Below are 16,982 nucleotides of genomic sequence, written 5' to 3'. Positions count from 1 at the left end.
ATTAAAATAGGTAAATGTTACAAAGCTAGCTAGCTAAGTAGATAGAGATGAGATTGGATAGAAAGAGATAAAATAGAGACACCTAGATATATAACCATATAGATAATTTTTTAATGTTATTATTATGTCAGGTAATTTTATGTGTCAACTTGACTGAGCCATGGTATGCCCAGATATTTGGTCAAGCATTACCTTGAGTGTCTCTGTGACAGTGTTTCTGGATGACATTAACAGTTGAATTGGTATACTGAGTAAAGCAGATTCCTCTCCCTAGTGTAGGTGGGCCTCACCCAAACAGTTGGAGTCCTGAATAGAAATAAAAGGCTTAGTAAAAGAAAATTTCTTCTGCCTAACAGCCTTTGAGCTGGGATATTGATTTTTTTCTCCTACCTTTGGACTCCAACTGAAACATTGGCTCTTTCTAGGTCTTGAGCTTGCAGGCTTTTGGATTGGAACTACACCATGGACTCTCCTGGGTCTCCAGCTTGCTGACTACAGATCTGGGGAAATATCCATCATATCAGCCAATTCCTCATAATCAATATTTTTATATATTATGTATGATATATATTCATATATATATGCGTGCACATGAGCACGCGCACACACACACACTCCCTACACATCCTGTTGGTTTTGTTTCTCTGGATAACTCTAACTAATACAACTACATTGTGTTTTATTTATTTGTTTTGGGTTAAGGTAATTAAAGTCCAGAGATATGTTTAAATTTGGTACAGATCAAATCTTGGACCCTTTAGGTAATCATTTTTCTACCATTTTAATGCTACCAATAGCTCTCTTTTTCATCAACTTCTCCTACTTCTCATAAAATTAGTAGTAAAAGAACTCAAGTCATGTTGAAAGCTGTAAAGTGTTTCACATGCTCTTTTATATCTCTGAGACTTCATATGGGCTGTTGCCTTTTAATGGAATACCCCTTTCTTCCTTCATTGTCTTGCTGATCTTCCTTTAAGCATCACTTCCCCCAGGACATTTTCTCTTATGCCTAAGCTGCTGTAGATGTTCATTCTCTATCCCCTGCTAGTGTCCTACGCAAGTGTCTGTTATAGGACATATCATACAATACTATGATTATTAGTATATCTGACTGAGTTCTCCAGTAGAAAATATTGAGGGCTTTTTGAGAGTAGTAACTATATACCTTTTAAAAAATTATTTTATCTCCAATTCCTACAGTATTGCCAGGCATGAGTATTTGTTGAAAAATTATCCTAATATGAATGTAATATGAATGTAACATGTATTAATTAAGATCATTGAGAGTCATTAATTTCTGGACTAATTGTTTTCTTCACTTAGCAAATTTTCCTAAAGCTAAAAACAAATCCCAATTATTTAAAATTAAATAAGCAAACTTAACAACACAATTTTCTTCTTCAACTGCACATAAAAGGGATGGGTCTTGCTTATACTTTGTGGAATATCATTAAGCAATCATCGTGTTTGACCATGCCTTTATTGCATAACATGCATTGGTTCTCTAAACAAAATTGCTTTCATCTGAAGACATGCAGTGCCTTTGTTAGATCAAATTTGACTGATGAAAAGAAGGAGCTGTCTTCATCATTTTACTAAATCATAGGTAGCAAATTTATTTGCATTTTCACTGTAGATGACAAATCCAGTATAAAGAATGTGGCATCAAATGCGTTTAAGATCCTAGGCTGGCAAAGAAATGAAATGACAACCACTTAGTTCTTAGATTGAGAGTGAGATTCTATAGGCAGATTTTACCTAACAACAACAACTGAAAGACTCACTTGTATCTTACAAATGTCAGCTAGGGAACACAGTTACCTACCATGTAATTAAATTAAGGTTATGTATAATCTAATTAGTCTTCTTTAGAAGCAATTTTTCATTTCTGTATTATCTATCTTTAATTTTTAGAACTCACTGTAATTTCACATCTATTGTTTCTCTAACGTTAATATTCACAGTCTATAGTGCTAGACTATGGCATTATTTGGCTGACTTAACGTTTCATGTTTACCTAGTAATTACTGTCATCTAGACTCAGATATTAGTTTCCTGTTGCTGCTATAAGAGATTACCCTAAACTTAGCTATAGGAGATTACCTAAAACACGAGTTTGGTGTCTTACAGTTCTAGAGAGCAGAAATATGAAATAAGTTCTCCGAGGTTAAAATCAAAGTGTTAGCAAGGCTGTATTCCTTGCTGGAGTCTATAGAGAAACATCCATTTTCTTGGCTGTCCAACTTCTAGAGGCAGTACACATTCCTTGGCTGTTGGCCCCTTCTTCCATCTTCAAAGTGACTCCCTCCAATCTCTGTTCTGTCATCCTCTCTTCTTTTTCTAATTCTAAGCATCCAGCCATCCTCTTATAAGGTCCTTTTTTATTACATTGGGTCCATTAGGAAATCTAGGACAATCTTCCCATCTCAAAATTTTTAGTTTAGTCACATTTGGCTGAGTAAGGCATATTCACAGTTTCTGGGGATTAGGATGTGAACACCATTGGGGGGACATTATTCTGTCTACCACAGTCCATATACATTTTTTTCTAATTGTATTTAGCAATAATAAATCATAATTCAGTAGTAGCAAATATCATTGGAAGTCATAACTTGATTTAAAAAGAAACTTTGTGATTATGTTTTGATTAAAAATAATCCAGTCCTTTGAATACTGTCCCACTCCCCAATAATAGAAACATATGGACGGAAGCTAGCTAACCATCCTTCAGTTATGTTACAGAGATGATTCCGTTATGCAAAAATAAAATAGGTGGTCTCTCTATTTCTTGTAACTCTCAGAGTCTCTTTTGTTTTAACTACTGTCAGATAAAGACAGTAGAAACACGATGTCCTTCACTCATTTATTTTTCATTGAATCTTCAAAAGCTAAGAACAAGGAAGGATACAAAATAAAGATTAAATATTCTGTAATGCTTGAGATGTGAAATAAGCTTATATGTTTTACATTTAGTTTTCTGTCACTGTGTATATGACTAAGTTGCCATGATTTTCTTGATGATATGATGATATTAACTTTGATTTTCAGCAGTAAAGTAAAACAGACCTAGGTTTTACCTTTAATTTTAACAATTTGAGAGTCTATGAGCAGAAGGGAGGGTGAAAGAATGATGAGCTACATTTATAAGAGATGAATGTGCCCCATTTTAGGAAGACCTACCCATAAAAAAAAAGCATTTGGCTCAGCATCTTCATTTTGTACATGAGGAAATGGAAACCAAAAAAATTTAATGAGTTGTCCAAAGCCATACAACTAGACAGTTGCAGAACTGATATTAGGCCCCAGCTTTTTAAATTCCTAATTTAGTAATCTGTCTATAACACCAGGAACTTTCCAATTTCCTAATTATTATGTAATTTGCTTTGATTTGGTATGGTTCCTCTCTTCCTTTATTTTCATTTTATATGTTAAATTAATATTAATTATGTTGAGTTCCTTGAGAGGTATCTTTTCCAAAAGAAATGATTACAAATGGACAAAATACAATCACCTTTCTATTGCCTTTCTCTTTGCAAAGGTAAGATGCAAGAAAGAAAAAGGAAATTAAGGATGTTTTCACTGCCTTTTCCTTCCATTTCATTTTACTAAGAGATATTAAAGTTTAGTTGAACTAAATTAGAGACTTCGTTCTGAAAGTGAATGCCAACAGTAAGAAAATGGTAACCAGTTCTCAGATTAATGAATGCAATCATTCTGTGTGTGTGGGGGGGGGGGCAGTAAACCACTTGAAATACTTAAATACATGTTGGCTGAGGAACACATCATCTGTAAAAGCCTCAATCTATGCCAGTGTGTAAATAAATACTTACCTTCTCTCAACCCTTCTTTTTCTTTTAGATTTATATGAATGTATCCACCTCTATGCCACATATAAGCTCATTTATAATTTTATCACTTCTTACAGTCTTATTCCATTTTATTTTAGGCCAAATATTTAGAGTTGGAGTCTTTATTGCTTTGACTGACAGGAAAGTCATGATGCTTTGGTAGTAATAAGGGCACCATGTATAAATTATTGATTGATCTGATCCATTTGATTCCTTACTCTCCCATATCTTATGCCCAGTTTTGAGTCATTACAATAGCTATTTTTTTGGCATGAGCTTCATAAATCTCCACACATTTCCTCCTGCTTATCCCTAGAGTGCTTTAAGGTATATGGCAATCAAGCTAGGGTTATTTTATTCTCTGACTTTGTCTAGCAGTCACCTTGTTGTAAAGAGTAGAATATATCTGTAGCACAATATAAATAATAAATGATAAGTATAATCAAAAGTCTTCAGTGGGTGTTGAGCCAGATAATATTTCTGTTTATTTAGTACTACAATGATATGCACTAAGATGTAATGATTATGCCACAAAACATATGTAGGTGTAAAAATACTTACCATTGGTACTGATTCCAGATAAACAATTCCCTAAGTAGCCATAGACATAGATCATTCCCAGAAGTGGTGATGTCTTTCGTAAGTTAATATTTCACCCATGACATTTTGGTGCCGGTGAATCAACATTTCCAATACTGATTCTCTGTTTGAAGAAATCCTGCCATCTGGAATTGGTCCCTCTAGTAATGCTATTTAAATCATCATGGGATAATGCTTCTTAATCACCTTCAACTTAGTCGGAAAAATAAAAAGGATCATCTATTCAATTTAGACACTCCCTTTGGGGTTATCCAGATAGCTGTTTGTTTGTGCCGTTAGGACAATTTATTACTGACATTTCTTTTCGGAGCATTTTAGTCTACAAAGTTAATCATGAAAATACTGAATTTCTGATGATATTTAGAAGTTACAATTCAGATGATTTTTTAACTCCACTCTACCTATATTTGCTCTTAATCATTTAATATTATTCTGTATCATGGTGTTGTACTCATTTAGTAATGTAGTACAAATATGGAGGCAATATTACTTTTCTTTATATGGTACTATTATAAGAATGTATAGTAAGAGAATAATTTTAAGAGAATATTTTAGATTCTTAAAAAAAATAATGGAGTCCCTAAAAAGAGATGGAGAAATATCAATAATATACTAATTTATCGGCTAAAGCTAAGACGTTACATAAAATAAAGTTAGTCAGGACATAGGTACACATTAATAAACTGTTCAGACTTATAAACATATGCAAATAAAATGGATGCTTATACATACACCAAGGAATAAGAGGACGTACTATCATTACCATCAAGTATCAGGAAACACAGCAGGTTATTCTCAAGTGTATTAAGGTTGTAACATCCCAGAGAGCTATGAAAAGTCAAAAATAGCACTAAGGATGGTGAGGTAGGACAGGAAATTAATCAAAAATTTAAAAAGACATAATATTGCAGCATCCTTTAAGATAAATAACCTGATATAAGAGGTCGAAGCCCTTGAAAAGATTATTAAAATTATCTTACTTCCCTGCGCCTATATTTTCTGGTGAGAGCATGGACCCTAAACACGTATTATATTTAACCCAGGATTTTGTTTTTTTAGGTGTGCCTTGACTTATTTTTTTCTTCATCTATTCATTTGTTCATTCAACAAATACTTGTTAAATATTTTATCTGAATAGATACTGTGCTAGTTGCCAGATGGAAAAAGATAATGACTAAAACACAGCCTGCTCTCAGTTACCTTACAGTTTAGTAGGGGAGACACGATACAATAAATACCCAATTGGGAAAAAAAAAAAAGTGGAAAGTGTAATAAAAGTGATTAGAAATGGAGTGCAATAGAAGAGAGCAAATTTTGGGGGAAAAGAAATCCAACTCAGTGTGTTCATTGAACACGTATTCTGTGTCAGAGACAGTGGACAGTGCTAGTGGCTATAAATGCAAAGATGAATAAAACATGATTCTTTTCTTATAGGAGTTCTTAGTTTATCAGGATCACCTCTTCCTGGGGTATGAGGAGTGTTAGGGAAGGATTTATGGAAGAAGTGACATTTGAGTTGCATCTTAAAATATAGGTAAAATTTTGACATATGGAGAAGAGGGAAAGAGCTTTCCAAGGAGAGGCAAAAGCAGGAACACAACAGCATCTGTGATCCTCTTTCTGAACTTATTTTTATTCTTCTGAAGGCCTGGTATAAGAATGACAGAAGGCATAGCTTTGTGATATATACTTTAGAACACCTTGTTTTTAAAACATAAAAAATAAATGTTTTTAGAAAACTCTATTTTTTTATTCCAAGAATATTTTTGAGTATTTTTATTAGCACCATTCAAATTAGTGGCACTCTTAATAGAGACGGTCTTGCACTGTTCCTATATTTTGGAACTCCCTCTCCCCAAATGGGTCTGCCACCTCTTGTAGCAAGGAACACAAATAAGTTAAATCTCACTATAGAATGGTGTTCAAATATTTCTGAAATAATACATTTCTTAAATATTAGTTTTTTATGGTTAGGGTCTACTCTAAAAGTTATATAGTTGTCCTTACCTATTTTCACCCTTTATATTATTTACATGGGTTGAACTGAGAAAAGAAAGAATCAATTCATGAGTTACTCAGGTGGACTTGCTTTTGGATGAGTAACATTAGAAGAAATATTATTAAGTGGCTAATTACGGGTCAGGTCATTTCAAGCACTTTGTAAAAGTCTCTGTTAAGAAGAGCAGGAAACCCAGTATAAACAGAGGAACGGGAAAACAATCCAAGAGAAAAGAGCAGAGAAATTATGTTCATAAAGTTGTCATTCCTCCATGACTGCTATGTTCTGAATGTTTGTGTCTTCCCTGCCTAAACTGTTGATATCCTAATGCCCAGTGTGATGGTGTTAGGAGGTAGGGGCTTTGGGAAGTGGTTAGGTCATCAGGGGAGAACCTTCATTGAATGAGATTAGTGCCCTTATAAAAAGAGATTCCAGGGACCCCTGGGTGGCTCAGTTGGTTGCGTGTCTGCCTTCGGCTCAGGTCATGATCCTGGGGTCCTGGGATCGAGTTCCGCATCGGGCTCCTTGCTGGGTGGGGAGCCTGCTTCCCCTTCTGCCTGCTCTGCCCCCTGCTCCCCCTGCCTGTGCTCTCTAAATAAAATCTTAAAAAAAAAAAAAGAGAGATTCCAGAGAGCTCCCTAGCCCCTACTACATGTGAAAGCACAGTGAGAAGGAACGAGCTATGAACCAGGAAAAGGACCCTTACCAAAATCTGGCCATGCTGGTGCCTTGATCTTGGACTTCCCATCTTCCAGAACTATGAGCAATAAATTTCTGTTGTTAATAAACTACCCAGTCTGCGGTATTTTGTTATTGCAGCCTGAAAGGACCAAGACAATGACCTTCTGCCCTGAACATTTTTAGACTGAGTAGCTTGAGAAAATCCCTTTCTAAAACTTCATTCTTTAGTATTTTTAAAACATAGAGAGGATTTAAACTACTGTATCATTGGTATACTTTGCAAAGACACAAGAAGCCTACACTTTTTATGCTGGTCAAAAAAGCAGTTTTATCTGTTGATAGATCTTTGTTTAAATATATCCATCCTCTCTGTGATCCACTCTCCATGATTAGTTTAAAAGCTCTTTTCTGGGTGTAGTTTGGCTCTGATATTATGGAACCACTCTGCACGTCTTGTATTTTTTTTTTTTTTTAACAACTTTGTAAGCGGTGCCTTTTGGGATATAAAGATGATGTAAATTTTCAAGGTGATATTTTGAAATTGGAGCTTTGACCAAAACTATGGGCTGATACTGAAAAATTCTGCTGATCATATAAAAATACGACATTCACTTTTCTGAAAGCTGAGAAGGAATGGCAAAGAAAAAAGGGGCACGAGAGGCCCTTTTCTATTATGATCTTAATATATGGTACAAAACAGACTTTAGATCTGGTTATAGATTGATGTTATAAAATATTTCTATAGGAACTTATGGTTTTATATACAAATGATTTATAGATATAAATGATATATATAATTATATATATATAATTAATAATGGTATAAATTCTATTGCTATTCAATCTATTCCATAGTTAAGAAAACTGAGCTTCAGAGGGGTTAAGTGTCTTACTGAAATGTTGCACAGTTAGGCCTTAAAACCATGATTTCATGTCCAGCTTGCCCTTTTACGTTGAATTAATTTGCTATACAACTTAAAACATTATACTGGAAAATTACCATGATAATACTAGTTTCATAGAAAATCTCCTTCAAGGTTTTTAACTGGTAAGTGACATAAACTGAGTAAATGGATGACTAATTTCATGATCATATTTTAGATTTAAACCTGGGATCTAGGTAGCAAATGTTTAGATAATTTTTGATGTTACTTTAATATTTTAATACCACTGTGAAATCATGTGTTCATATATATGCACATATACAAATTCGCACAAATGCACAGATGATCCCAAAGACTCATTGTCATCTCAGCTAACGTACGAAGACAGCTGTCTGGTTTTGTATCTCCTGTACTAATTTCACTGATGCCAATTTATTTAAAGTAAAATGTGACTAATTAATACTTCAGTAAATCAAATGCCAAGTCTTAAGCTTCACCCAGTCTCATTTTTTCTTTATATATTTTGTTAGTACAAAAATTGAGGTTTTTCTAATGATTGCAAGTCTAAAATCCTTAAGGATGTTCCTGCTTGGAAGAGTCAGCAATGAATACGCAGGATCTTTTATAATTAGCCCTCCCAAATACCTCTGACATCTCCTCATCACACTAGCAATTCCCTTCATATGAGAAATAAGTTTTTACTCTGCTTTTCACTAGAGAATTTTTCATTAAATAAAAGACTTAGAGATGAAGCAAGAAACATGTTGGTTTTCAGATCCACTCACGGTCTTGTCAAAGATTGATGGGTAAATGAATAGAAGCCTGAGTACATGGATCATGAATGAGGAGATAGGACGGAAGGAGAGGATGGTATGTGACAAAGTAGAAAACTGAAGGCTTTATTGAATGCCAAACACAGAAGATGAAAACTTCGTGATTATCTAGGCAGGCTGATCCCCAGATCTCACAAAGTTTATGACCTTAGAAGCTATACCCTACAAAATGATTTGCTAATTTTTTTTAAAGATTTTATTTATTTATTCATGAGAGACAGAATGAGAGAAAGAGAGAGAGGCAGAGGGAGAAGCAGGCTCCCCTCTGAGCAGGGAGCCCGCCGTGAGACTCCATCCCAGGGTCCCGGGATTATGACCTGAGCCGAAGGCAGACGCTTAACCGTCTGAGCCACCCAGGCGCCCGATTTGCTGATTTTTAATGAATGACCAAATATGATTAAATAAAGTATCCTGGTCTGTGTGGGCTGCTGTAACAAAGTTCTCCACTGAGTGGCTTATAAACAGATATTTATTTCTCACAATTCTGGAGGCTGGAAGTTTAAGATCTGGGTGCCAGCACGGTCAGGTGGGGGCCCTATTCCAGGTTGTAGGCTTCTTTTTGTATCCTCACATGGTGGAAAGAATAAGCTTTCTCTCTGGGGCCTCTACTATCAGGGCACTAATCTCATTTATGAAGGCTCCATCTTCAGGACCGAGTTACCTCTCCAACGCCTCATACTGTAATACCCTTACCTCCGGCATTAGCTTTCAATATGTGAATAGGGTTGGAGGGTTGGGGGCCTACAAACATGCAAAGTATAGCATGGAGTAATTCTAGAGTTTAACAAAGAAGTTGAAGAACATGTAGGCTTCACATTTTATAGGTGGGAGCACAGCTTCCTCAATGCTATTCTCATATATACATATATATATATATATATATATATATATATATATACACATAAATACACACATATGTATAATGGCAAAGTAGGGATGAAAAATAAAGGACCCTGAATTCTGCCCCTTTTGGTTCTCACTTTTGTGCCCCTTTCCCTCCCAACAGAGAACCTGTCAATCATCACAATAGTCATTTTTGAAGAGAGTGATTGCAAAATTACACGGGATAGAATTTTAAAAGAAAAATAAACAAAAACAGTACAATTTTAACCTTTTTAAATTGCCAAAAGAGTGAGAAAGAATATTTGCTTTCTCTAAAGTAAGAATTTAATTGGGTTAAGGAGGATGGGATAAAATCAGAGTAAGAAAGTAATTTGTTCTTTCAAAACATGGCTGGGCTGCGTTGAACTTTTCACTTTTTGCCGTATCAGGGTTTACAGAAAGGAATTCCAGGTTTTGCCGAATGCCATCGATCCATGCTTTCTGTACTAATTTGAGTTGGTCCTGTTGTATAGGGAGTGTGTCTAGCACCCAGGAGATACAGGAGAAGATAGATTTTTAAGGTGAATTTTACAACAAATTTATCTCAGCTTATTTCTCTTGCTGCTTTTGCTTTCTTTAATTTCATTTAGAAGTTGAAAGAACAAGAACTTTAATTAGATTTATGTACAAAAGGCACCATAGCCCATTTAGGTCCTCGATGATTTTCTTTAGCAATACCAAAAGGCAAAGGCACGTATACCTGGTGTATTACGGTATGAAGTATTAAAAATATAGTGATTGAAATTCTCTTAGTTTTCATCATCTTTTTGTGGCTTTAAAGCAACTGTTTTATTTAATGCAAGAGTTCTAATTGGCTGCATTGTTTTGGACAGAAAGAACAGTTGGGTGTTGAAGATTATTGCTGAATCATTGTTACATTTTTTGTGTGTGGTGTGAGCAAGTACCATGGTGATCAGTTCTTTAACATATTTCTAGGTAAGAAGATAGTGAATGCTTTCTCAATCTAAGTGTGCTAAGGCATTTTTCAGTCTATTTATCACAGAAGTATGACTGCTTTCAAGTTCAACAGTCACTGCAATGTGTGGCTGTGCCTATGTCACCTCTTCTGAACTGTTCCCCAAGTATCTGACTCTGGTATCAATGTTCTGGCTAAAACCTGCACAGCTACATTTATAGTTTCCTTTCTTCCTGTTTCAGCCTAGCAGAGCGGAGAAATTCATGGCTCTGATTCAGAGGAATTACAACTTTGTTATAATGTTCAAATAATGGTCTGCTAAAAATCTTCTTGTAAAAGAAAAAGAGGTTCACTCTCTTACTATCAAGGTCATTACTGAACCCAGTGTGTTTAGTTTAAAAGCACAGAGATGCCATCTAGCAGCCATTCTCAGGAATTTCCTGCACTGAAATATTCCTATCTCCATACAACTAAGCAATAATTGAATTCTTACAAGCTTTCAGGTTTTTAAAAATTTACTTATTAAATGAGTGATGGTTTGGCACATTGCCTCTAATTCAGGCACTCCATTACAAATAAAAGTAATTTCTCTTAAAATAAGTAAGTAATATACCTATGAGTTTTTCTAAATGGAACTAGAAACTTGTTAATAAGATTTTAATTAGGAAAACATAGTTCTCATAATTTTCCTGAGGGGAAAATTGATAACCTGTCTATATAAAAATGCAAATAATTAATTAGTGGTGAATTGCCTTTCTTTGCCGAAAGAAAATACTAATTTTGCCAATTTTCTGATATATCAAATGAGAAAAAAGAAAGTGAGTGCATGCTGAAAGTAAGTCCATCCTATGAATATAAAAGTTTGGGCATTTTTTTTTTTTAATTTAAAAATAAAATTGACTTTCAAGTAACTTATCTTACCATAAGATGGCGATACTTAAGCACTTTATAAAATGTCATATAAGATCTGGAAGTTTCAATCTCAGGAAAAATGATCATAAACATAAACATTATCTAGCCTTCCATGAAATAGAATTGGTACTGTTATTAGAAAGCCTTATTATTTTTAGATAAATTAATATACAGTGATCACTAAGGTTTAGATTTCCAATATTCGATCTATGTGGCAATTGTATACCTGAAAAACCCCATTCAATTTTAAGAGCTCTCCTATTTTGCCAATTTGTGTGTCTCCATGTGTGATGATACATATATATTTACTATAAACATAAAGTGTAACAATATAGAAGAATATTTGAATGCATTTATTTAAAAATGCGATTATGAAATATATCAGTTCTAGCATATTAGTATATTTAAAAACATCAACTGTTTAGAATGTCTGTACATTTAAGTGTCATCACTTAATTATTACTTATTGTCCAAAAACTGTGGTCTTATATGTTTCTATATTATTGGATTTTTATTTCAATTTCGTCATGCATAATTTGCATTATGAATGCTAATTTTATTACCTAAACCCTTAAGTAGGTAATGCAGTAACAAATAAAATTTGAGAAAATTCTTAGTTCATAACCTAATCGACAATTATTTTGAGAATTCAGTGGTACCATTTATGATTTGGTTGGGAGGGATGCTATAGTTTGGTGATCAACAACAGTTTGCTAAAACATACAAAAGTAGCTTTTATTTGCTTTTTAAAAGCAATATTTTGTCTACTAGTCCAGAAAGTTTTTAGACATTAAAATCAGTTGCTATGAACCTTTTAATATTTTCTATAATGTCATATGTATTGTAGAACAAACTATCATCTGTTCTTTACACACTGTATTGCAGTATCTAGAATCTGACAAGGACAATTTGAAAAGTTCATGTATACGTTTTCTTCCCTGGATTTCTCAGCTCACTTGTACTAAACAGCCCCAGTTAAGTATAAAGAAAAGTTATATTTTGTTGAATACACAGAAATAAACTTATCAATACTAGAAAAGATCATATTGACAAAAATGGGTCATTTATTTGGGGGATTTAACAGCTCTTTTGTTTTATTTAACAGCTCTTTTTTTTGTTTGTTTGTTTATACATACCTAATTTGGGAAAGAGTGGGGTTCAAGAATTCATGAAGGTATTTATACACTAAAGATACCAGACAAATCAGGTCACACATGCAGTTGCTGGTAAAGCTCTACATTTCTGAATTCATTTTAAAGAATGACAAAACTCACTTTAAGTGATTTTTTTTTTTCTGCAGTAACTCAGTAGTTGGCTTTGCTTTTAAAAAATGTTTTACCAAGAATATTCCAAAAGAGATATATAATTGAAAATGTTCAAAAGTGGTAACCAACATAATATAATGAGAGTGGCAGTAGAATGTGTCACTATAGATCCAGAGACAAAAAAGAAAAAGATTTAAAAATATAAAAACAAAATCAACACTTTTTACCTGGGTGTAAAGCTACCCCTTAGTATGTAAAATACTCTATTAATATCATTAAGGTGGCATTCACACAGTGTGGAGATTCCACAGTGACAATATCAGCACAATTGTACCTTTAAAATAAAATTATTCTCATCAGGTCTCTCTAAGTATGAAAAGTGCACAGAAATAACCGCAAATATATATGATATGATTCTAAGTTTTCCCTATATACTATATTAGGCCTAGAAATACTCAACCATAATATTAGGTTATGTTGGTTACATATTAGTTCTCTCCAATTATGAAAAGAAACTTCATTTCTCTATACTACACAGATAATGTTAAGCTTTAAAAATCACTTTGCAATATTCCAGAATGCAGCTTTATATGGTTTTGTAACATGGTATCATTTTTTTCTGTTTTGTCAAAGTGCTCTTGACACTTGACAAGCTAACTAAGTAAAATGACTTAAGAAATTGTATCTCTTACTCTTTTTACCAGATGCCTTATCTCTTATTCCAGATAATTGCAATTTTCTTTGAATGCTGAAGCTCTCAAATTACCTCACTTTATTGTCAAGACGTTTCTCGCACACAACTGAAAACATTTCACCATATTTTTCTACCTTTTTATCAAAAGAGCTTAGCGTTCACTTTAATTACCAGTACTGGATAATTTTCAGAGTTCGAGCTATAAGACAACTCATCCTTCCTATTGCCAGTCCTCCCTAGTTTGATAGGGTTCTCACTTTCTGTTTGACACTGGTAATCAGAACTTCCTCAGTGCTTCCTAATTTTCTTAATAAAAAGAGAAGCAGATAAACACAAGCTCCTTTCACGAATGCCTCTCAGCCATGGCAGAGTATAGCTGTGTTACCAGCAGCATCCTAAATGTTTTGGACACAAACCGCAGCACGTCTGCGATGGGAGTATTATATTATTGACCAGGATCAGCTGGAAAACCCTTCTCTGCTTTCAACAAAGAAACAGTGCTCCATCTCCTAATACATGTTTACAAATCGCATTGTTTCAACTGCTAACTCCTTTGCATTGTCCGACTTCAAAAGAGAACATTAAGCACTTGGACACGGAATAAGCTAAATTCCCCCGAGAGCCGCATAGCCCTCTGCCCATACACATTATATTCGCTCTTGGTCCCTACCCACCGCCCCCCCCAGCCCCCCCGCCCCCCCCGCCCCCCGCCTGGACTCTACCTTGAGGAGCTATTCCTCCGGTAGTTCACCTTGTTATCTTACAAACAGTAGGGATAACCAGGCACCACCAAGATAGCTGGAAGAGCTGTCTTTCGTGCCTTTTTTTTTTTTGCGTATTTATTTGCATTTTTGGTCGGTTTGTTACATATTGCACATTTATTTCAAACAAGAGTTAAATATTGCCCATACCTTGGAAGGATCTAATCCAGCAAGCAAAGACAGCAGCAGGAGATTGAGTAGGTTGGACGTCGCCTGCATTCTGATCTAGGTTTTTGCCCTCTCTTTACTCTCTTTTATGTAGCCACTCCACTCTTCACTGCAGAGACCTTTCGCTCGTCAGTTGCACTTTCTGCCCGCCAGTCAGAGCAGAGTAGAGGCAGAGGCGGTGGCTGGAGCAGGAGCAAGAGCCGCAGAAGCGGGAGCAGGAGCAGCGGGAGCAGAAGCAGCGGGAGCAGTAGCGGCAGCCGCCCTGGGGGGCGATCATTCCGCAGGCATTCTCAGAGCTGGGAGTCCGCGCGAGCTCAGGAGGGTGGGTTTGGCTGCAGTGGGCGCTGACCGAGGTGCTGAAGCTCCTCCACCCCGAGCCCTAGCCTAGCCTCTCTCCCGCTGCTGCTATCTAGCCAGCCCACCTCAAAAGTTTTGACCCAAGAAAAAGATACAGGGAGTAACTGCTGAGAGAGGTGTGGAGACCTGGGCAACGGATATGACATCACTACAGCTCCTGAGGGTTTGGGGGTATATGTTGCTGGGAATTTGTTAACCAAACAAGGATTGACTCTCACGCTCCAGTTCAGCATTTGGTGGCAACTTGAGCTGCAAAGGAGAAGAGTCAGCTAGATACAGGATTATGAAACAAATAGTGCCTGGAACCTTCTGCTGTCATTGACAGAGGACTCGATATCGTATTTAGTGCTTTAAACAAAGTTTGCAGTGGAGACTATCAATGTGAATTTTCTGTTCAAGGCACCCAGTCTGTAGCTATTATATATGCATATATGCACTGTCATTTATAAATAGCCTATTGAAATAATATATTTGGTTAGGTATTAATGTATATTTTTCTGTCTAGGACTTTTGGTCATCTAAAAATACTATGCATAAATAAATGAAGAAGCTTTCTTTTTTATCATAAATGGGATATTCCATTAGTGACCTCCCCACCCCCACCGACACACACAGCTGAAATCTCTCTTCCTCACACACAGCTACAGCCATAGCCAGAAATATAATTTCCCTGTCTATCTGACTTGTGTTTATGCCTGAGGAAGAATTCAGTGATGGATGGACAGTGGGATGGGAAAAATGATTATTTCGAAGCTTCCAAATATTTCTGTTTTCCTGAGCTCAAAAGAGGCAGAACAGCTGCCTCACAAGAGCAAGAGAGGGTAAATAACAAACTAACACTCTCATACACCTTATGTTGTTTAACTATACTTAAGTGACTTCTTTTCTTTGAAGGTGGGAAAAAGTGTTTGCCATAAGATAAAAACGTGGAGAGGAGTTCGCAACCACCTTGAAACCTCCCTCCCATACGATTATACCTATAATGCTCCTTGAGTTATGTCTTCTGTTGATTTTTCTAGAAATGTTACTTCTTAAGGATTAAAATATGTGAACTGATGATATGGCCATTGCTTCCACTATAAAAAAGAAGATAAATTGTTTGAGATATTAGACACACACTGTGTACAAAATCTCACCAATCTTTTACTGAAAACTCTTCATATTTTTCAATACAATAAATCTCAATTAGGAATCAAATGTCTTAAAAAGTTATAATCCCCAAGGATTTACATCATATTGCATCTATTTTGTCCTGATATTATGAATATGTATACATGTGTATGTCATTACTTGAGACCTTTTTTTCCTTATGAAACATAAATAACAAGAAGAAAAATAAATATGAAAATTCCTTTTGAAGAAATAGATCACGCATACAAAAGAGATTGAAGAATAAGAGAAAGAAGGTAGAATTATCTGAAGGCTATTAGTTTAATGATAACCCCAGCAATCATAACAACAGTTGGAAATTCCCATTATTACCCAGCAGAAACAGAAAACAGAAATTTTCTTTTGAGGTAATAGATAAAACTGGAGAGTTATGTCTGACAATGTTTGGGATAACTTTCTAGAGCATGTTTGGGGCTCTTCCCCCCCCTCTTTTTACATTTGTTTCTTAACCTAATCCCTGTCTTTATCCATCCATCTAGAATAAATCAGCAAGATTATGTTTTTCAATGATTCATACATGAAAATTGTTGAAAATTTTATTCTGTACCCATTTCTAAACACTTCAAATCATTGCACAATTTGAAAATGAATTTGCAGAGGTGCAGTAGCTGGGTGGCTATAATAGTGCGTTTGTATTACTTATACTAAATACAACATAATTGTTTATTTTTATGCATGCTCTTCTCTCTTCTCAGAATATCTTCTACCATCTTGTTCTACCTCCACCTCTCATCACACAGTGCAGCATGCTTATTTGAATATGAGGAACTGTGCTTAATAGACACACAAAAAAAGTAATATGAAATCATAATCATCATAAACATAAGATCAATAGCTGTTCTTTTAATGACAACAGTGTTTTTTCCTAGGGATAAAAATTATTCTGATCTCGTGCATGGTTCACAATATTAATAATGATTGGACCAAAATGCCTATATGGGTACATTTTTTTTCCCCTTTAAGTCTCCATTTCCCGGGGTGCCTTAGTGGGTCAGTCAGTTAAGTGTCTGCC

The 16,982-nt window shown here is 35.3% G+C and overlaps 1 protein-coding gene across 2 annotated transcripts in view; it reads right to left on the bottom strand.

The window, feature by feature from the left end:
- The window catches only part of OLFM3 (olfactomedin 3), a 187,888-nt gene extending 172,939 nt beyond the window's left edge, over positions 1–14,949 (bottom strand). For both annotated transcript variants that reach the window (XM_036103979.2, XM_036103978.2), the window contains exon 1: positions 14,426–14,949. Coding sequence is in view for 1 of the 2 variants with exons in the window: in XM_036103978.2 (XP_035959871.1) it covers positions 14,426–14,494 (69 nt within the window). In the remaining variant the exon portion in view is untranslated. The remainder of the gene's footprint in view (positions 1–14,425) is intronic.
- Between the last annotated feature and the right edge of the window lie 2,033 nt (positions 14,950–16,982).

Source organism: Halichoerus grypus, chromosome 5 (genome assembly GCF_964656455.1).
Source record: "Halichoerus grypus chromosome 5, mHalGry1.hap1.1, whole genome shotgun sequence".
Classification (NCBI taxonomy): domain Eukaryota; kingdom Metazoa; phylum Chordata; class Mammalia; order Carnivora; family Phocidae; genus Halichoerus; species Halichoerus grypus.
This window is presented reverse-complemented; position numbering and strand designations above follow the sequence as displayed.